Source organism: Lissotriton helveticus, chromosome 3_1 (genome assembly GCF_964261635.1).
Source record: "Lissotriton helveticus chromosome 3_1, aLisHel1.1, whole genome shotgun sequence".
NCBI lineage: Eukaryota > Metazoa > Chordata > Amphibia > Caudata > Salamandridae > Lissotriton > Lissotriton helveticus.
Window position 1 is genome coordinate 1,818,484,029 of NC_136061.1, and position 21,216 is coordinate 1,818,505,244.

Sequence of the window (21,216 nt, forward strand, 5' to 3'; positions counted from 1 at the left end):
GAAATAAAGGAATACCCGACTAACCTGCCTCCTGTGTTATGGTGTACCGTCCAGCAAGCAATAAGACACGACAACTGGCGACGAGGGTCAAGAGACGGATCGACGCGTGTCCACCGAGGCGCCATCGGAAATAAAGGAACACCCATGTATGCGCAAATAGTGGGACTTAGATGGAAAAGAAGAAGAAATATTGGAATACACCTCGACAGCCTCCGAGAGCAGATCCAGCCGACCACGGTAAGCGCTGAAAAGAAGAGCGCGATTAGAAACTAGTGGAGCGAGCTCTCGCGAGATGTGTGGAAGAGGCTGGCTGGCGCCGGCGGCCATACTTGAATGGGGCGAGTTAAGAGAACAGCACTGAGAACAACAGTGGGCCGGCCCCGGCGAAAAGGGTGCAGAGTTGCTGACTTTTTACGAGTGGTTGGCTATGTGTTAGGGGAGACCTACGGGTACACGGCCAAGTGATCTTGTATGTCTGTGTCAGCCAGGGCCCAGGCTTGAAGGCATCTAGAAGACAGCAGTGGCTGGATGATTGATGAGAGGATCATTGACTGTTGGTGCGAAATGGGAAAATAAAAACAAAGAAAAGTGAAGAGAAATTATACTTTAAGTGGCGGCCATCTTATGAACAGGCAATTCAATAGTGACCGCGAAACTGCGCGAAAAAGGTGGCGGCCATTTTGGATGAGGAACGAAGGACAAAAAGAATGGAGCGGCCATTTTAAGGCCAAATAACGTCGGAAAGGAAGGAAATGAAAAGAACATAAAGACAAACTAAGGAGACGAAATAAGGACGGAAAGAACAAAGATCGGGAGCTTGCTAGCTGGAGAGGAGAGCCAGAGAAGTGACAGGGCAGCTGCAGGTTACCGCAGTTTGAACACACCCAGCAAAGGACAGTTGTGGCAAAGGGTGTAGCTACTATTATAAACATTTATGAATGGGACATTCAAGAAAAGAGCAGAGGGAAACAGCTGAGCAGACGTTTCAAAGCCAGGCAAAGGGCAAATAAGAAGAATAGCATAAGACAAGGTGAATTAAGGAGAACAAAAAAAAAAAAAAAAAAAAGGAATAGAGAAGAAAAGACAGAAAGAAAATGAAAATAAGAATGGAAAAGGTCTGAAAAGAGAAAGAAAACAAAGTTTGAGTGAAGAATAAAGGATAAATGAAGCGAAAAAGGGCGCACAAGTGAAAAAGGGCAACAAGAGAAAGAAAGAAGACAGTGCAATAAGAAAAAGGAAAACAATAAGTGAAAGGAAGAGAAAGGACATAAAGAAAAAGACAAATAGACAAAGAGACAAGAAGAAAATAAAGAGAAAAGAAGAAAATATAGAGAAGAAAAAGACAAAGAGAAAAGAAGAAAATAAAGAGGAAGAAAGAAGATAAAGAGATAAGAAGAAAATAAAGAGAAAAGAGAAAGGAAGAGAAAAGACATAAAGAAAAAGACAAATAGACAAAGAGACAAGAAGAAAATAAAGAGAAAAGAAGAAGAAAAGAAGAAGAAAAGAAGAAAGAAGATAAAGAGAAAAGAAGAAAATATAGAGAAGAAAAAGACAAAGAGAAAAGAAGAAAATAAAGAGGAAGAAAGAAGATAAAGAGATAAGAAGAAAATAAAGAGAAAAGAGAAAGAGAAAGGAAGAGAAAAAAAAAAGGATACAAAAGAGACACAAGAGAAAAGGACAAGGAGAGCCCAGAAAAGGCTAAAAGGACAAGGAGAACAACAGAAGAAGAAGAAGAAAAAGGACACAAAAGAGACACCAGAGAAAAGGACAAGGAGAGCCCAGAAAAGGCTAAAAGGACAAAGAGAACAACAGGAGAAGAAGAAGAAAAAGGATACAAAAGAGACACAAGAGAAAAAGGACAAGGAGAGCCTAGAAAAGGCCAAAAGGACAAGGAGCGCCTAGAAAAGGTTAAAAGGACATGGAGAGCCTAGAAAAAGGGGTAAAAAGGAGCAACACGAAAAGACATAGCGCAGGAGAAAGAGCAGCAAAATGAAAGGACAAAGACATGCAATGAGCAAAGAGGACAAGCGCCACAAAGGAAATAAAGGAAAGAGGCACCGCAGGGCCAGGACGAAAGGTGTTGAGACAGAAATAATATAGATGATAAGACAACAAGTTCTCCAAAGAGTCACTGGTGTGACGAAAGTGAAAGGAGCGATGATAAGAGCGGTCTCCGACGGCCAACGAATAACAAGGAAAAGGTAGCGTTTCAAGGAGCTAAAGGCGGATGAAGAAGAAATGGCAACAACAACTGCAGCCACCCGGAAGGAGGAAGATAGAGGACAAGGAAACAATGGAGACACTAGATCACAAAGGACATTCAGTAAATAACAGAGACTCATTGAAGAAATGTATAGTGACAAATACTATCTTTCTCTCTCTCTCTCTCTCTCTCTCTCTCTCTCTCTCTCTCTCTCTCTCTCTCTCTCTCTCTCATTCTTTCACCTGCATCAATATAACTGTGAATGAGGACTATGATAAATGGGCCACGAACATTTGTTTGCAACAAGGGGGGAGGTGTCGTGACGGAGAGGTTGGGATCCGACAGTGTGGGCGACTGACAGCAGGGCAGTAGGACCCTGTGGGTCCTCAGGCAGAGTGACCAGGTCACCGGACACCAGATCCGGTGACGGGACAGGAAGGAGACAGACGATGACCAGGACGGGGACGAGTAAGGACGTGCTGATGAGACACTGTACGAGATGAGAAATAAAGGAATACCCGACTAACCTGCCTCCTGTGTTATGGTGTACCGTCCAGCAAGCAATAAGACACGACAATAACTCTGGAGGTTACCACCTTTGCTGGAGTAATCTGTGTTTTGTCTAGTCCCATTTTTGAATTAAAGTATCATAAATGTTAATGTGTCTCCTGCAAAGCACATCACCTAACATGCAAATGACAGGTTTTAATTTTATGTAAGTAGGTTACTGCTTTTAACACAGAGACCGCTTTGTTACTTGCAGTTCATACATTGAAATCCAATATAGCAGAGAGCTATGAAGGACATGCCACTCCAACACCTTGTAAGCCTCAATGTATTGTGTAACACATCCTGTACCTTGATTCAGACACATATGATTTATTGTCAATGTATAATGTGTAAGTGTGATATAAAGTGTTCTGTCATCCTGCATTGGGATGAGTGGCTTTATGAAAGAAATAAAATAAAAAGTGGTATTTAACTTGTTTTTTTTGTAAATACTAGGACAGACAGGTACTGAACAAAGTCAAAAGCATGCCTATCAAGTACTTGTGAAGTAACAAGCTGTGTGCATTTGCTTTCCCTCCATTGTACTTGCATCTATGTGTGAGGCTCCAGAAAGCTCCCATCCAAGGATACTCTAACAAAGGAGGCCTTATGTCGCTTTTACTTCTGCCTTTGTTTGAGGCAAAGCTGGAATAGCAAAGTCCCTTGCCACCTCCATGTTTTTGTTCAGAACAAAAGCAGACAACGTGCAGGCGCTAATTAATGTGTCCTATTGTCTGAAAACTACAACGGGACTAGTTCCACATATTAGTGTGGTGCCCAACTTCTTGGCAGGGTAGACAACATCCACCCTGTGAGAATAGTAGATGGAGGATGTCTACCCATGTGTACCCTCAACTTGTGCTCTGCCAGAGGACTCACCACAGATCACCTTACTGGTGTTACTACTGACCTCGGTTGTAAAAGTAAACTTGGTGTTGTGAGACCCTTTAGCACAAATGTTATAACAACTGGGTCAGTTTGTGTTATCCGGCTATGTTTGCGAGTTTTAAAAAGTGAGTCTTCTATGGAAGTATCACTTTTTTATGATATGGGTGTAGGAAAATACCCTTTTTGGCATGGTTACCCCCCAACATTTTGCCTGATTCTGATGCCTCTTTGACTGAATGTGCACAGGGTTCCTGCTAACCAGGTTCCCAGTGCCTGTCTTCTTTACCAAAACTGTACCTTTTTTCCCCAATTGGCACACCTCTGACTCTCATATAAGTCCATTGTAAAAGGTACCAGTGGTACCCAGGTCTGGACTGGCTACCGGGCGTTTCTGTGTGCTGCCGAGCTGGGGCTAATTTCTCTGTGGTGGGGGCTTATATTATTGATGGGGACCTGCGTGCGCTTTGAAATAAAAAAAGCAAAACGAATTTCGTTTTGCACACGCAGGTCCCCATCAACAAATTCAGCCCCCAGCTCGGCAGCACACACAACTGCCAGGTAGCCAGTCCAGCCCTGGTGGTACCTAGCGCCTTGTGACCAGTAAGGGTCTCTATAAGGCTTCAGCATGTATTGTGCCACCCCTAAGGAACCCCTTACCGACCACAAGCAAACTGCAACTCCAGCCTGCGTGTTTTAGTGCAGATAAAAGTGAATAGTCGACCTGGCACACATTCCTGTGTGCCAGGCCTACCTTACAGCCCTAAGGCAGGGCGAACTATACCTTATGTGAGGGCATAACTGATGAGCATATATTCCGATACAGTGTCTAAGTCCATTCTTAGACATTTTAAATGCACAATTAAGCCATACTGAATACATGGGCAGGGAGCGTGTCACTACCAGTGCCACATCTCCATGATGGCTTCACTGAATTCCAAGATGTTTGGTATTAAACATCTCAGCTTAATACACCCACACTGATGCCAGTGTTCGGTTTATTAAGAAATGGTAGTGAGTACCTCACTGTTCCCGCCAGCCTACAACCTCTAGACATGCTTCTGACTAACCCTGGGCGTGGGTCGCTTAGTAGCACTACATGCGTACCTACACGAAGTGCACTTCGCACTACGCGAGCTACACGAACTGCGTATTGTACTGTGCAAAATGCTGTTCGCACTGATTGCACAGTGCTAGATAGTTATCTGCACTGTGCAATCGTTTTCTGCCGCTCGTGTAGATTTCTACTCGAGCGGCAGCTTTCTCAACGCGGACTGGTAGTTTCTCATCGCGAGTGGTTGCGAGCATATGCGACCACTACCAGTGAGAAACCTGACCTCCCCACGTTGAAATTTTTGCCAGGAGGTTTATTTTCCACGCTCACGATCGCAAACTTGATGTTGCTGATTGCGAACAAAGAAAAAGTCTCGCCGAGATGTCATTCAGCTCGCCCGCGGTCGCCAACTTGACGTTGAGGACCGCGAGCAAGCAAAAAAATTAGTACCTGGCTTGGCAGTTCGGGCTGGACTGTTCCCATGAGTAACAGGGTCAAGATGGATGTGCATATGACTGGGTCCAAACTGGGTGGGGGGTGGTGAGCAAAGAACAATGGATTAAACCCTGATCTTTGTGACTGGGGTGTAAGTTTTCATTGTTCACTATTTTGTTCATCATTTGTCCTTTTTGCTTTTGTTTCCCTAAGTGGGAAGGGTATGCCCTGACGAGGCTCCCATGGTCACTGTGCCACTGGATTCAAGATAGCCTGGCTGATGAGGGGTGATGCCCCGAACCAGGGACCAGGATGCTTGTTTCTGTTCCAGAGAGGACCTGGCTTGGCAGTTCAGGCTGGACTGTTCCCATGAGGAACAGTGTCAAGATTGATGTGCATATGGCTGGGTCCAAACTGAGGTGAAGTGGTGAGCAAAAGAACAATGGATTCAACTCAGATTTTTGTGACTGTGGGTAAATGTTTCCATTGTTCAGCATTCCATCCATCATTTGCTCCTTTTGCGTAGGTTTCCCTTGATCGGCCTCCTAGCCAGAGCCTGCAGCCTATTTCCAAGTCCAAGATTCCTCATTGGTTTGTATTGGGTGCCCCACGCTGAGTGGGCACTCTGAACCCGGCCGCCCCTTTGCTGCCTGGAGATGTAAGTTTGGTGCTGCCTTGTGGCCCCCCTGTGTTTACCTTAAACCTCCGGAGACTGGGTTACCAAACCATGCTACTTACCTGCAAGAAGCTAGTAGTGGCTGCTACCAAAAGTGGGTGGGGAGGTAGGGTGCGGGGGAGAGCTGAGGATAGAAAAAAACACTTACCTGGATACGGCCGGCTGGCTGCTACCCCTCCTCCGTCCTCTTCTCTTCTCCCGAGCAGCAGGAGCCAGGAAGCACACAGACTCCTAGACTCCCCTGACTAATCATAACACTGCCTTACAGCAGCATTGTGATTGGTCTGAGCGTCATGGTTCAGCGCTCAGACAAGGGCTGGAAGGCTGTGCATGTTCTCCACACAGGCTGTAATGCAGCCTGGGTGGAGAACATGCAAAGTGCACATGACTGTTTTGCCGGCTCAAGAGGGCCGGCCAGAATGTCATGCACACTTAGGAAGTGCCCACCACTCCTCCCCTAGCTCTAACAGTCCAGCCCCACCCACAAACCAACTGAGCCTGTACGGTTAAATGAAATGATTATAACGTTGTCTTATTATCATTTTATTTTTACGTTTTTGAATTGCTCGAAGGGGCGACGCTCCTCCACCTTAGCAGAGGAGGCACCACTGCAAAAAGTACCAATTTGATTGCCCAAGTTCTCCATTGGATAACATTGTCACCAGATCCCGAGTCTGACATCTGCACTCGGCCGCCCCAGTATCGCTGGTGGTGCAGTATTGTCACTTACCTGAACCTTAAGTGGTAGTGATTCTTAATCCAGAAACTCAATATCGTAAATCGTTTACATACCTATATATTGCTGATTGTGTTTTCTCCCACAAGATAACATTGTACTGTTGAAAAATGCAGTTTCTTCTTTTTACATTGAAAAGCATTGATATTGTAAAACGTATATACGTGTATAAAAGTATCTTTGGCTGTATAAAATAAATATACAAAAAGTAATATTTTTACAAACTATTGGTCTTGGATTTAGTCATTGAGTGTGAGTATTATTTATTGCCTGTAATTAGATCGGGGAGGAGATCTGTGCCTCATGATCAATAATTGTATACGAGATAATGATTCCCAAAATCCTTTTCAGTGCATAATGTGCCATTTTATTTCTTAATCCACAGAGATATACAAGCAAAACGAAGAAAAGCAGCTGACACCTGTTTCCCCCGGTGGCCAGCAGGCCAAGGGCTTTATCAAGGCTGACAATTACAGTGCACATATCATATTCAGTGAGATAAATGTGAACGGTGACCAAAGAAACGTGGACAAAAGAAACGTGGAAAAGTAACACCATTGGGAGAGGTTAGGGTTTTTTGTGCAAGGGTGTGATAATAAGGGACAACTGAAATATAAGAGAAAAGGGAGGAGGAATAGGAGAGAGAAGGGAAACATCATAAAATTCAACAATTTTACCAGCAGTAAACATCACAGCACAGTAATATTTTGTTAGGCCAATTGGCTAATCGACAAATTGTACAATCACTCAGTATCCAGTTCATCGTATTCACCATTGGGGTCAAAAGTGTCCTCTTAATGTAATAAGCATTGTTCTATCTTTACGTAATAGCATTGAGAGAGATAGAGAGAGAACATCATATAATTATAGTGCATTTCTTTTAACAAAAAGGAATTCACTTTATACAATAGAGATAGCAGATATCAAACAACCCAGAGATTTAACTGAAAATGTATAATGTGAATATGTTAATAGTTTTTGATGAAGAGTTGTTAAGAGTAAAAGGGAGCACACATACCAGGGAATCTGTTTGAGGTCATACGATCTACAGAGAAGAGTGGAAGTGAGACAAGATGTGAAAGACAATCTCTATTAATGGCGGTACCCTAGGCGCCAGTTGTTGGGAGTGCTGATGGAGCATCTGAGATTAAGTTAGTGCTTCCAGCCTAATGCTGCCTGCCTAATGCTGGGTTGTCCATTACGTGAAAGGCAGAGTCTAAGGGCCTTATAGGGAAAGAGGGTGTAGAGCATAAACGTAAGCAAAAAAAAAAGCCAGAGGCATGTCCGTAAATACAGAGGTGTCTTGAGGAAATTACAAAGACACGTATGATCTTTACATATTTATTTAGGAAGTTTTATATAGCACGAACATGACCACCGAGGGAATCAGAGCGCTTTACAGATTATGCAGCACGCAGGGTGCAAACAAACAAAACAGAATCAGAAAACCAACAATTTTAAAGTCTAAAAGTGTCCGACATTCTCGTGAGCCAGGCAGCTGGGGCACAGTCAACGGCTATGGTCCCAGAGTCAGATGGAGGGGCCCAGAAGAGGCAGAAGTTTCTTCATCAGGAGCCCTTTGACTTTTTGAAGAAGACAGTGGAAGGGTTCACCCTGACTTCGGGGGGAAGGAAGATCCATAGCCTCGTAGCCATCCCTCAGAAGGCTCTGTTATAGGTCTTTTTTTTCTTGAATTTTTGTGGTTTAGCGAATGGGTGCTAGAGCTTCTGGAGTCTCTAGAATCCTGCGAGAGCTCCAGTTTCTGAGTGAAGTACAGTAGGGTCTTGAAGTGGATGGCTTTGTGAGCCATGCATGCATTTTTAACTGTATCCGAGCTTCATATGGAAGCTAATTCAGGTCCCGCAAGTCTGGAGACATGTGGTGGTATTTATTAGTGCCAGTTAAGAGCCTAGTAGCGGAATTGAGGGCAGCACTACAGGAGCCGGCTTCACTCTAGGCAAGCCACAGAGTGTTGTGCTACTGTAGTTCAGCTTTGAGATCACTAATGCTTGTACTGCAACCTTTAGGTCATGAGCAGGGAGAAAGTGTTTGAGTTTGCTAAGTATGCTTAATTGGAAGTTCGCTCCTTTGGTGAGGGAACTGATGTGCTTCTGCATGTTCAGACTTTTGTCTAGTATAATACCCAGAGTGAATGCTGAATCCACAAGGTGAGGTCTAAAGTTAAGAGCAGTCAGTTGATTTAACCGTTGTTCTATAACAAGAGATTGTTTGTGGGGTGAAATTAGTAGGAATTCCGTTTTCAGAGCATTTAGCTTATGGTGATTATGTGTCAGACAGCTTTGTGTTTCCATCAGGACTGAGTTGAGGGACTGAATGTCTTCGGGGGAGGCGATCTTCAGGTATAGTTGGGTATTGTCCCATACATGTGATTGTGAATTCTGGATGGTTTTAGAATTTCTGTCAGAGGCTCCATGAACAGGTTAAAGATCGTGGGAGAGAGTGCTGAACTTTGGGGACCCCCAGGGTGACCGGTGCAGGATGGGACAGGGATTGGTTCACCATGAAGCTTTGGGATCTATTCTGAAGGAACAAAGAGACCCAGTTTAGTACAGGCCCAAACAGTCCCATCCTGTGTTCCAGGAGATCAGTTAGGTTATCATTTTTGACAGTATTGAATGCTGACGAAAGGTCAAGAAGGATCAATAGGCACAACTCATTGTGATCAAATATTCTTAGCGCATCATCCACGATGTGCGTTAGCGCCGACTTTGTACTATGACCCAGGTGGAAACCAGATTGGCATTGGTCCAGGAGTTGAAAATGGCGGATGTGATTACACAGTTGGTCGAGCACACATTTCTCCAGTTGCTTTGCCAGGGTGGGGATGTTAGTGATAGGGTGAAAGTTAAGAAGGTCCGTGGGATCAGCAGTTATTTTCTTTAGGATCGGAGTAACTTGACCTGATTTAAGGCAATCCAGAATGGAATCTTTACCGCAGTGATGCATTGACGATTGTCATCCAAAGTGTTAGTAAGGAGGATCTCACTTCCGGGAAAAGGTTTGATGGCAGAGGGTTGTTGTAGTGATTAGAAGGTTTCAAAGTCAACAGCATTTTGCGAATAGTGCATTCACCCAAGGTTTGGAACAGACTCCAAGATGCATTGCTTTTGGGGAGGAAGGGCTGTGAAGGGACTGTTCGAGAGGTGATCAAGGGCCTAGCATAATTCAGTCTCAATCTTAATAGTCTTATCAGTGAAGAAATCACGGAATTCTTCACAGTTCGGCAATGCCCCTTGACCCCATGACGAGAGGGTAGGATGATTGTTAGCTTGGTACTTGATGAGGTCAAACTGTTTTTTTGGACTTTTTTTGCTTGATCTAGTTGAGTTCCGAAAAAGGTGACCTTCGAGCATCCGATGCGTTTATTGTATATGCTTCGCAGGGATCTCAGGTGACAGAGATGTTCAAGGGAGGGATTTAATCGCCACTTCTTTCCTGCAAGTCTTAAATTTCTTCTTTCCGAATATTACTATCATTAAACCACATTTTGGAGAGTTTAGAGGACATTCTTTTAAGCTGAAGTGGTGCCACAGAGTCAAGTACATTAAGCATTGTGTGGTTATAGTGGGCCGCAAGGTCGTGGACATCTGACATGTTCATGGAGGGGCACAATGTTATCGCTGAGCGCCGTGAGGTCTTGTGAGTTGATGCTCCGTAGACATCTTTTCAACTGCTTTGGGTTCTTAGGTTGGGCTCTGCTTGATCTTACCGATTCAAGAATGAGGAAGGTGATGCAATAGTGATCTGCCCAGTCGCATGGGAAGATTGACTCCAGGAGGATAGAGTTGGGCTTACCAATAACAAGATCTAAGGTAGCTCCTTTGATATGAGTAGGGCTGTCACAGATTTTGATTAGGTTCAGGTCAAGTAGGAAGGAATTAAGGCTATTAACCACCATATCATTGACATCATTCCAGTGGAGGTTGAAATCTCCCATAAAGATCTGAGTGCCCTGGAAATCAGCGTTGGCCGAAATAATGTCCATGATCTGTTCTGTGAAGGGAAGGTTGTCGCGAGGGGGGTGATAGAATTTGTGCAGTTTGCATCAGTGATTGTTGCCCCCAGTCACATCAATGCATAAGTATACAAGACAGCAGGAGGTTGGCATGAATTACTTTCACTGTTAGATTAATATGATGTAAGCATGCAATGCCTCCCCCTTGACCACTGGTTCTGTGCAACCTAATGATATCAAAGTTGGGAGGCATTAAAAGGTCCAGGATAGGAGCGACTGAATAAGGATGCAGATATGCATTATTGGCTGTATTAATAGAATCACAGGAGGTTATATGCAATTTCTAATCAAGAATAATACGCCTATCTCCACTATCTGCATGCTATTCTGTGGTTAGTCATGATTCCTTCCACTTTACTCTATAACCTTTATAATTTCAATACTTCTAACTCACTGGTACTTGACCTTTCTGGCTGACATATATCCACACCACCCACTATTAACACCTTACCATTATGACCCCTTACGATGAGGTAAAGCACAATGGGTACAGCATTATTCTCTACCCTCTTACCCCTCTCATACAGAATCCCTCATTTCCGCATGAGAAACTCCAGGACATCTCAACATTAAGCTAAGTACTATTAGACTGTTTATTTCACTTCTTCTTTTCTTTAAGACCAATAAGTACTATCTAGTGACTATTTTATTCCTTTTTGGTATACTATACACTTAAGAAATTAACATGTTGCAGCACTGGGTCTAATATTTCTTCTATGTCCACCAACACAATAATTAATAATCTTTTTGTTCTTTGGTCACCTATATGAGGTCAAAATATAACCCTCTTTTGTGCGTTGAAGTATTTGCTTTTACTCCCACGTTGTCTTCAAGGACTGAACCAACCCTGACCCCGGGCACCTCCTTTTCTTCTATCAAGTTGCACTTTGTAGACCATTGACAATACACTTTAACCTGACTTATTTCTCATATGCTAAATACATTTTGTCAGACCTTCTCTCCTCTGCCCCTTCCGGATATTAATATTAAAATTATCGTATTCCCATTTACATTATTCCCATCATGCGGGTTTCGGTCGGCAGTAACTTTTCCTTGCCGTTCAATTACCCGTCATTGGAGATAACATCCATGACAGAAGACGCTGACACAACATCAGGTCACCGCAGTCTATATAATTAAAGCGGAGACCACGCAGGCCGATTTAACTGCTCGGAACCGCAGAGACAATACCTACGACAAGAGCACTCCAGTAAGTCGGATAACCTCAATACTGTTTTCACCCCCGCCCTGCTAGCTTTAATTACGGTATCACTGAGTGTCAGTTCTGTGATTCTCAACGCAGATCATATGTGTCTTTGGAATTTGCTTGACACACCTCTGTATTTACGAACATGCCTCTGGCTTTTTCTTTTGCTTAAGTCTGTGCTCTAAGCCCTCTTTCCCTATACGGCCTTTAGACTCAGCCTTTCTCGTAATGGACAACCCAGCATTAGGTAGGCAGCATTATGCCAGACGCGCTAACTTAATCTCTGCTACTTTGTTGGCACTCCCTACAACCGGCACCTAGGGAACCGCCCATTAATAGAGATTGTCTTTCACATATTTTCTCATTTCCACTCTTCTTCGTGGATCGTATGACCTCAACCAGATTCTCTGGTAAGTGTGCTCCACTTTTACTCTTAACAAACCTTCATTAATAACTATTAACATATTATAACATATATAACATTATAATCTTTTAGTTAAATCTCTGAGAGGTATGATACCTGCTATCTCTATTGTATGAAGTGAATTCCTTTTTGTTAAAAAGAATGCAATGTAATTATACAATGTTCTCTCTCTCTATCTCTCTCTCTCTCAATGCTATTACGTAACGATGGAACTATGTTTATTACATTAAGAGGTCACTTTTGACCCCAATGGTAAATACTATGAACTGGATACTGAATGATTGCACATTTGTCGATTAGCCAATTGGCCTAAAATAATATCACTGTGCTGTGATGTTTACTGCTGGGAAAATTGTTGAATGTTATGATGTTTTCCTTCACTCTCTTATTCCTCCTCCCCTTTCTCTTATATTTCGGTTGTCCCTTATTATCACACCCTAGCACAAAAAAACCCTAACCTCTCCTAATGACGTTACCTTTCTATGCGTCTTTTGTCCACATATCTTTGGTCACTTTTCACATTTATCTGACCGAATATGATATGTTCATTGTAATTGTCAGCCTTGAAAAATCCCTCGGCCTGCTGGCCTCCAGGCGAAACACGTGTCGGCTGTTTTTCTTCATTTTTTGTTTGAATATGTCTCTGGATTATGCACTGAAAAGGACTTTAGGAATCATTATCTTGTATACAATTATCGATCGTTAGGCACAGACCTCTTCCTCGGTCTAATTTCTTCTCTAAAAAAGTGGCTCTTGGGTGGAGCTATTTGGGAGGAGTGTGCCAACCACAACATTTGGGTCCTGACTTCTTTGGCGAGAATCCTAGTACCATCCACCCATTGCCTGTAAAATACATTTATTGCCTGTGTGTGTACAACAAATCCTTAACACTTCACTCTGATAAGCCAAATTGCTCGTCCAAATTTCCACAAAAGATACCATTAGTATCAGCTACTTGAGCCTCTGTAAAGCCTCTAGGAATCCACTGGACTCTGTGCACACTACACCTTACTTTGGCATTTTATATACAGAGCCAGCTTCCTACAGTGGGGATGTTGATGGGTTTAATGCACAGAGGTGTTACAGAATTACGAATATTCGGTGCTCATTGCTAATCAGCTCATACTGCAAGGTACATGACCTTAAAATGGCCATCCTGTCAAGCGAAAAGACCAGCTCTCTTCACCCAGTTCTGCGTTCCTAACAATATTCTAGGATGTCCCTTTGATTGATGAAGTCTGCTTGGGTTATAAGGTACATTATGACATCATTCACCTGAAGGCTCCTTGTTGTGAGTCCTGGAGTGTTAGATACGGAGGGTGACAGAGCCGAGCAGTGAGTTCTTAGTGCTCAATGAACCCTCATCTCACTGTCCTCATCTCCTGTCTTTTTGTGTCTTGCAGTCTCCGAGGTTCAGGGGCAGGAAGCAGAGCCTCATAGAGGATGCCCGGAAGGAGCGTGAGGCTGCCGCAGCTGCGGCAGCAGCCATGGCAGAATCTGGGGACCCCTTGGAGACACTTGTGTTTGAAGAAAAGAACGGAAAGGCCATTGTTAATCTTCTTTTCACCCTCACTGGGGGGAAAACCTCGTCCTTGTCACGTACGCTCAAAGTGTTTGAGGTAAGTGTCTCACTGCTGCTTCTCCCGACCAAATGAGTGTCATCACGAGAGTCTCATGCTAACCCATGCCTTCCAAATACCCAGCCTAAAGCATCCTTCAAATCTATGGACTTTGTATGCGAAGCATAGCCGCCATTAGCCCCTGACCCTGTGGGAGAATGCAACTGGATAGGACTGGCTTCCCTGTTCCTGTACGTGGAACGCAAGGTGACGCAATGTGGGCAGATAAAGAGAATTGTACTTACTGTGTCTGACTCTGGGTGGTGGCCAATGGGCGTTACCTCCATTGAACACGCATTTTGCACCTCCATGTGGATTGTAGCAGCACATGAAATGCATTAACGCCCAAATTAGCACAGACATTGCGACTGTGTGCCAAACTCCTTCATCGAGCAATGATTACATCAAAGTCCATATGGGGTAAATGGTCGCTTTATTTGCAACAGGCATGCAGCTTACGTCATTTTATAATAAATTTGATATGGCCTAACTAATACAAATCAAGTCTAACACCCCATGCTGCCCCTTATTAATTCCCCACAAACTTTTCCCCATATTGAATCTCCTCCCCAACCCCTTTGTTTTGCCCCCTGCCTACCTCCTGCCTCCCTCCTCGGTCATCTGTTTTCCCTCTGTCCTAAGCTACTCTGACTGCCCCAACACTTCCTGCCTGCCTCAATCTAGTCCAAATCTGCCACCAGGAAAAAACCCTGAAAAGGCATTTTTCCTGTGTCCCCCTCCCCATGCCTTTAATTGAGATAATATTCAATTTCGAAAACCAACTTAGGAAAACAAAAGGTTTTAATTTGAGCAATATAAAGAATTTTTTGTTCACATTGTCGCTTAAACAGTTGAATCAAACACACCACCAGCTAACAGAAAGTGGTTTGAAAATAGTGTTGAGAAGAGCTGCAGTTAAACAGCCACCTTTTTAACACCGAGCATTTAAACCCAGCATATCAGATAACCTCTCTTTAATATTTAGCAAATATAATTAATTCGCTATGAATAAAAGATGGACCCCATGTGGATGGAAACATTTGAAATCATCTTTTGTTATATTTATCCACATGAGCCAGCCTACTTATTCCATGAATACTGCAAAAACAATGAAGTTCTCTGTTTACTTTTCGTCTGGCTCTGTCTACAGCTGTGAATTTCTCAGCTCCTATCCAAACCCTTCGGGGTACTAGAGTATTCAGTACCAGCTTCATATTTGGCCAGGATGTGACTATTAGTTCAAAATCTGATTTCATCACAATCAGCAGCCCAAGACCTAAAAGCTGGACAATATCATTTTGCCTAAATGAATAAGTAAAAGGTTTGGACATTTTCTAGACCAATGCAGCGCAGCTCACCTAAGAATGGGATCAATTGACCCCATTTCATACCGCCTTTGCCCCACCAATCAATCTTAATATGTTCAAAGCTAAAGCCAAGGTTCTGTTCATAATGATTTCTTTTGGCTTGCTTTGATGCCCCTTTTTATAAATGAATGTCCAACGATCCAGACGATTTTGCCATGGACGCAGATGGGCCCAACAGATTACCTAAAAAAGTGAAAAATGTTAGAAACGCAGTAAAAATTAATAAATCCTCTACCTCTCTAACATATTTCAAACAACAATTTGAAGACCAGCGGCTCAAACATTTTAATTGCTTAAAATTTAAACCACCTCTTACTGCCTCTGAAGCAGCGCCTATTCGGAAGGGATGAGTACTGAAATCATTAGGATTATAACCTAAAAGGCTTAATGCTTTTGTTAAAACTGATAACATCTGTGATGTTTTTAAAGAAGAGCCATCCTCATGTTTGAAAATAAAGATGGGCAAAGAATCACTTGCTGATCTAAATTCAAACCAAGCTTTCACTAGAAACTAGTAAACATAAACATAAAAACAAACTTCAATGTATACTGTATACTGTTAAACGTACGGTCCCTGCCCAAACATCAATTTCAGATATGGGATCTACTCCACACATCCCAGCCAGATCTATGTTTCCTGACGGAAACATGGCTCAAACCCCACACAACTCCAGCCATTACGATCGCAATCCCTTCAGGGTACAAGCTCTTAAATATGGACCGACCCGTTAAGACAGGTGGCGGGTTAGCCATCATACATAAGGAACACCTGAAAGTCACTGTCATAGAGAAAAAATGCAGCCCTACTCTAGAAATAATGACTTTTAGGATCAATATCTCCACTAAAATAGCCATGAAAGGTGCACTTGTATACCGCCCACCGGGGCCTAGCGCTGAGTTCTCCCTCTCTCTCATGGAACTCCTGGCGCCTTACATTAGAGCCAAAGAAGACCTTGTCCTCCTTGGCGACTTTAACATTCATGCAGACAATCCAGAACTAAATGAAACCAAAGCTTTGCTGGCAGATATGTCTGCTCTAGGGCTCCAACTCCACAACTCCGATCCCACCCATGAAGCGGGTCACCTACTAGACTTACTTTTCTCAAACTGCCCCACCATGTCCGGCATAGCCACCTCTCAGTTGGACTGGACAGACCACCATCTATTAGAATTTGACCTCCCAATAGAAAAGAAACTGCTACCCCACAAAACTCTTCCCCCCATATGGCGGCGTCAGTGGCATAAAGTCACCGCAGAAGGACTGCAGAAGGCCTGGGAAAAACCCTCATCCCTTGCAACTGACAATGTAGAAGATACCCTAATCAGATTCAAGGACTCCCTTATGAAGGCTATAGACAAAGTAGCCCCACTAAAACTTCACAAACAATTCCCCACCCACAAAAAAGAAAAATGGTACACAGACATTTTAAGAAGTGAGAAGCAAGGGTGTAGAAGACTGGAAAAAAAGTGGAGGAGGTCGCACCTCACAGAAGACAGGAAAGCCTATTTAGAAGCCCAATCTAAATACTACAAAAACATTAGAAAGGCTCGCAAGAATAGTCTGGCCCAGCAAATATCAGAGGCTGGCAATTCTTCGAAGGAATTATATAAGATACTTGAATCCTTCGTCAAACCCACAGCATGTGTTAGCTCGGATGATTTCTCACTGCCACTCTGTGAAGAGATATCCCTGTATTTTGAGAGTAAAATCAACACCATATACGACAAAATCCTGAACACCACCCCTACCAACAGTGGAAGCCATGCCCCCAGTGTTAGCTCTGCTAACACTGCTTTGCAACAAAAAACAATATCACTACTCTCCTTTCCCCCAATATCTAGCACCGATCTCCACCTCCTAACTAACCATGTAAAATCTGGCTCCCCTAACGACCTCATACCCGCAAGAATGATGCTCCCTCTTAACTCCTTCCTAGGCCCACTTATACAAACCATCTTAAATCAATCCCTCAGCGAAGGACGGGTGCCGTCTGAGTGGAAACAAGCAGTAGTAAATCCAATCCGGAAAAATACCACACTGCCCTGGTCTGACCTATCAAACCTCAGACCCATCTCCCTCCTACCCTATCTCAGGAAACTTACCGAGAAGCATGTAAATACTCACCTGTCGAACTACATCGAGGCAGCGGAGGGCCTGGACCCTTCTCAATCTGGTTTCAGGCCCAACCACAGCACTGAATCAGCCCTCCTCTCCGTGACTGACAACATCAGGATGTCACTGGACAGGGGGGAATCAGTGATTCTAGTGCTGTTAGACCTGTCCGCTGCCTTCGACACGGTATCACATGCACTTCTTCTCGAAAGACTGAACAACGTAGGGGTAGGAGGAACAGCTCTATCATGGCTGCATAGCTTCCTTTCTGACCGAACTCAAAGTGTCAGACTGGGCTCTCATTCCTCACCATCGAGAGAGCTAACTAAGGGTGTGCCACAGGGCTCGTGCCTCAGCCCTACACTGTTTACATTTATGTGGCCCCCTTAGCTAATTTGATAAGATCCTTTGGATTTACTCCTGTATCATACGCTGACGACACCCAGCTGCTATTCCCCTTCCAAACCCTCACACCGGCAATTCAGTCATCATTCGCCGAGGGGATGAGGGCAGTGGCACATTGGATGGCAGAAAATTTTCTGCAATGCAATGTATCCAAAATGGAGGTCATGCTGTTTGGAGGGGCGACTCTTCTCTGGTCCCCAGATTGGTGGCCCCTGGAACTAGGCCCCGTTCCCAACCCCAAACAAACAGCAAAAAACCTTGGCGTCAAACTAGACCAGGCGCTCCTGCTTAAGGAGCACACCACGCAAGTGGCAGGTGCTTGCCTCCACGTGGTGGGGCTTTTGAGACGCGCCTTCCCGTTTCTACCCGAAAACCATAGGAAAACTCTCATCCAAACCCTTATTATAAGCAGAATGGATTACTGCAATGGTCTATACTTCTCAGCAAATGAAGAACAGCTAGATAAACTTCAGGTTGTCCAGAATACGGCAGCTAGATTGGCCCTCAATGCCCCTCCCAGAACGCCGTCCCGTCCCTTACTTCGCCAACTTCACTGGCTACCTGTAAAGCAGCGCATCAAATTCAAAATTTGCAGCATTATATACAGATGCCTGTTTGGGACCAGCCCCAGCTACCTAAAAGAAAAATTCTTGCCCTACATCCCTGGACGCACACTTCGCTCCAGCAATCATCTTCTGCTTCAGATTCCAAAAATACGAAAAGCCAGACAGGGAGGTCGAGCACTGTCTCATAAAGGGCCTATTCTCTGGAACTCCCTACCCACCGAACTGAAACAGACCAGGAACTTAGAACTATTTAGGAAGAAACTGAAAACCTACCTCTTTACCATGCCTTAAATTTGCCAGGTCTCCCTTCCTCAGCTCTAATCCTTACAGCAATCTCCTAAATGCAAGCAACAGCGCAGAGATATCCCTTCGGGAATTGACTCATGCGCTTAACAAGCAAATAAATAAATAAATAAATAAACCAGGCCGCACAGCTTCCACAATACCACTGTGGCTCTTTTTCCCTTTTGATCTGTTTTTAATTTTCCCAACAGAATTCGTAAAGACAGTCTGATTATCAACACATTTGAAACTTTTAGCCCTTCAGAGTCTGCTCTACCCAGTAACTCTGAGATCCTGAAGGGTCTAAAAAATAACCAAACTGTACATAGCTTGAACAATAAGAATTCAAATTGTGAATAGCAAATTTGTGGTAAAACTTGAATGATGTTGCCTAATAGCTTAAAGATATCGGCTTTCTCACAAACTGACAGCTTTTCCTCATTTTTGCCGAGCCTTGTAAAATTCTCCTACCTAGTTCTCCCGTTGAAGGTTCATAGCCCCAAAAACACTTACCATAGAAGGCTAGACTTGCGAGTTTGCCAGCAATTGTAGTGGCAGAAATATTCTGTTCTATGTTGGCCATTATAAACCACAGAACGTCATCTCTACGATTTTCCCAACCTAATTCATTGCTGACTCTAAAAGAAGCACCTAGTTCTAAAAATTCAGCTCATGCTGTTTTGTTAGCCACTCTTGTACTATGAGCTGGAGAGTTCTCTACAAGATGTCGTATTTTTAGTCTGTTAGATACCATACCTCCTGCGGAATCTGGGTTTTCACTGGGTATGCTCCGGGTGCCAAACCACGGAATCTCAGCCACTGGGAGCAAGATAACGCATCTGCTATATTACTATATGTTCCTAGAACGTTTTTAACCATAAAAATTATATTGAACATCAGGCAACATAGCATGAATCTTTGTAATAGTATAAGAAGGAGTCTGTCTTTAGCCTTTTGACCATTTACTCAGGCACGGCCTGTGTAGGGCGTTACACCGGGCGGTGATGTCAGGCGAGGGAGGGGCAGGGTGGGGGGTTGTAAAATGCGGGATATGGATGATTTTAGGTAAGTACCGGAAAAAAAAATGCTGGGCGCGCTGCATCACTTTTGGCGATGCAGCGCACAGAACGAAATTCGTTTTATTTATTTTTTCCGGTACTTACCTGAAATCGTCTATATCCCGCATTTTACAACCCTCCACCCTACCCCTCCCCCGCCTGACATCACCGCCCGGTGTAACGCCCTACACGGGCCGTGCCTGCATTTACTAGGTCAACCACAGTTTTTTGTCAACATGAAAAATAACAGTTTTGTTTGACAATTTCTTGCCCCAAACCGCTAATGCCACTAGCAGAGGGAAACATTCAGAAAAGGCTATGCTTCTTTTCTCAGAAATCCATTTTGATGGCCAACTTTCAGCACACCATTTACCTTCCCAAAAATGCCCAAAACCATTGGCTCCTGACGCGTCAGAATTTTTTTTATTTGACCATAGAAAATCCTCATTAAGAGACCAAATCGTAACTCCGTTGAAGGCCCTCAAAAACATTATCCAGACTTCGATATCAGCCCTCTTGGTGGCTGAAACTCTAATTCTGTGATGAGGCAAGGTAACCCCTGACATGGCAAATCCTAACCGTCTACAGAAAGATCTAACAGCTTTCACGACTCTGCAAGCAAAGTTTAAATGCCCTAGAAAAATTGCATTTCATAAAGAGTAAACTTTTTTGATAGCCTGGCGTGTTCTAGCATCTCCACCATCTCCCTCACCTTTTTAATAGGTAGTCTTACCACCATCTTGACTGTGTCTATTCGATACCTAGGAAGATCAGACAACTTGAAGGGCCTTCAGTCTTTTCATCTGCCAGAGGAACACCTAAATCTTTTGTCACTGACTTAAAAAACTGTAGAGCTCTGCTACATTGCTGAGGGCCGGCCGCACCAATAAAAAGGAAGTCATCCAGATAATGTGTTAATTGACGTGGCCTGACCGGAAAATGAAATACCATTGAATAAAAGAGCTAAACTCTTCAAAAAGATTGCAAGTGACTGCACATCCCATGGGTAAAACTTGGGGCTCGATTCACAGAACTAACTTAAGACAAGTCTTAAAATTAGGATTTTTCTCAATTTAGTAGTAATAAAGTTAGGACTCCTAACTTTAGGACTCCTAAATGCCTTCTGTGAATACCGAAAGTCTTAAAATTAGGATTTTTCTCAATTTAGTAGGAGTCTTAACTTTACTACTATTAAATTGAGAAAAATCCTAATTTTAAGACTTACGGTATTCACAGAATGCATTTAGGAGTCCTAAAGTTAGGAGTCCTAACTTCTGTGAATACCGAAATGACTGGGGGCCGGATGTAGGTCGGTCGGTAACGGCCGAAAATCGGTATTTTCGGCCGTTACCGACCGAGATTCACAAAATGGTATGTAGGGCCACATATTTTACAGATTCGGTAAATTTACCGATCGGTAAATTTACCGAATCTGTAAAATACCGAATCGGTATTTTTACCGATTCGGTAACAATGAGATGTAGGTGGGACTCTTCTGAGTCCCACAAGCCTTACAGAATCGGTATTTTACCATGAAATCCAACTTCATGGTAAAAAACCGATTCCGGTGTGCATGCACATGTGTGCATGCACACCTGTGG

General features: G+C 43.6%; 1 protein-coding gene across 1 annotated transcript in view; it reads left to right on the forward strand.

Annotated features, from left to right (window-relative positions):
- The window catches only part of TH (tyrosine hydroxylase), a 403,874-nt gene that overhangs the window by 121,830 nt on the left and 260,828 nt on the right, over positions 1-21,216 (forward strand). The window contains exon 2 of the mRNA XM_078682736.1: positions 13,609-13,824. Within this exon, the coding sequence (XP_078538862.1) occupies positions 13,609-13,824 (216 nt within the window). The remainder of the gene's footprint in view (positions 1-13,608; positions 13,825-21,216) is intronic.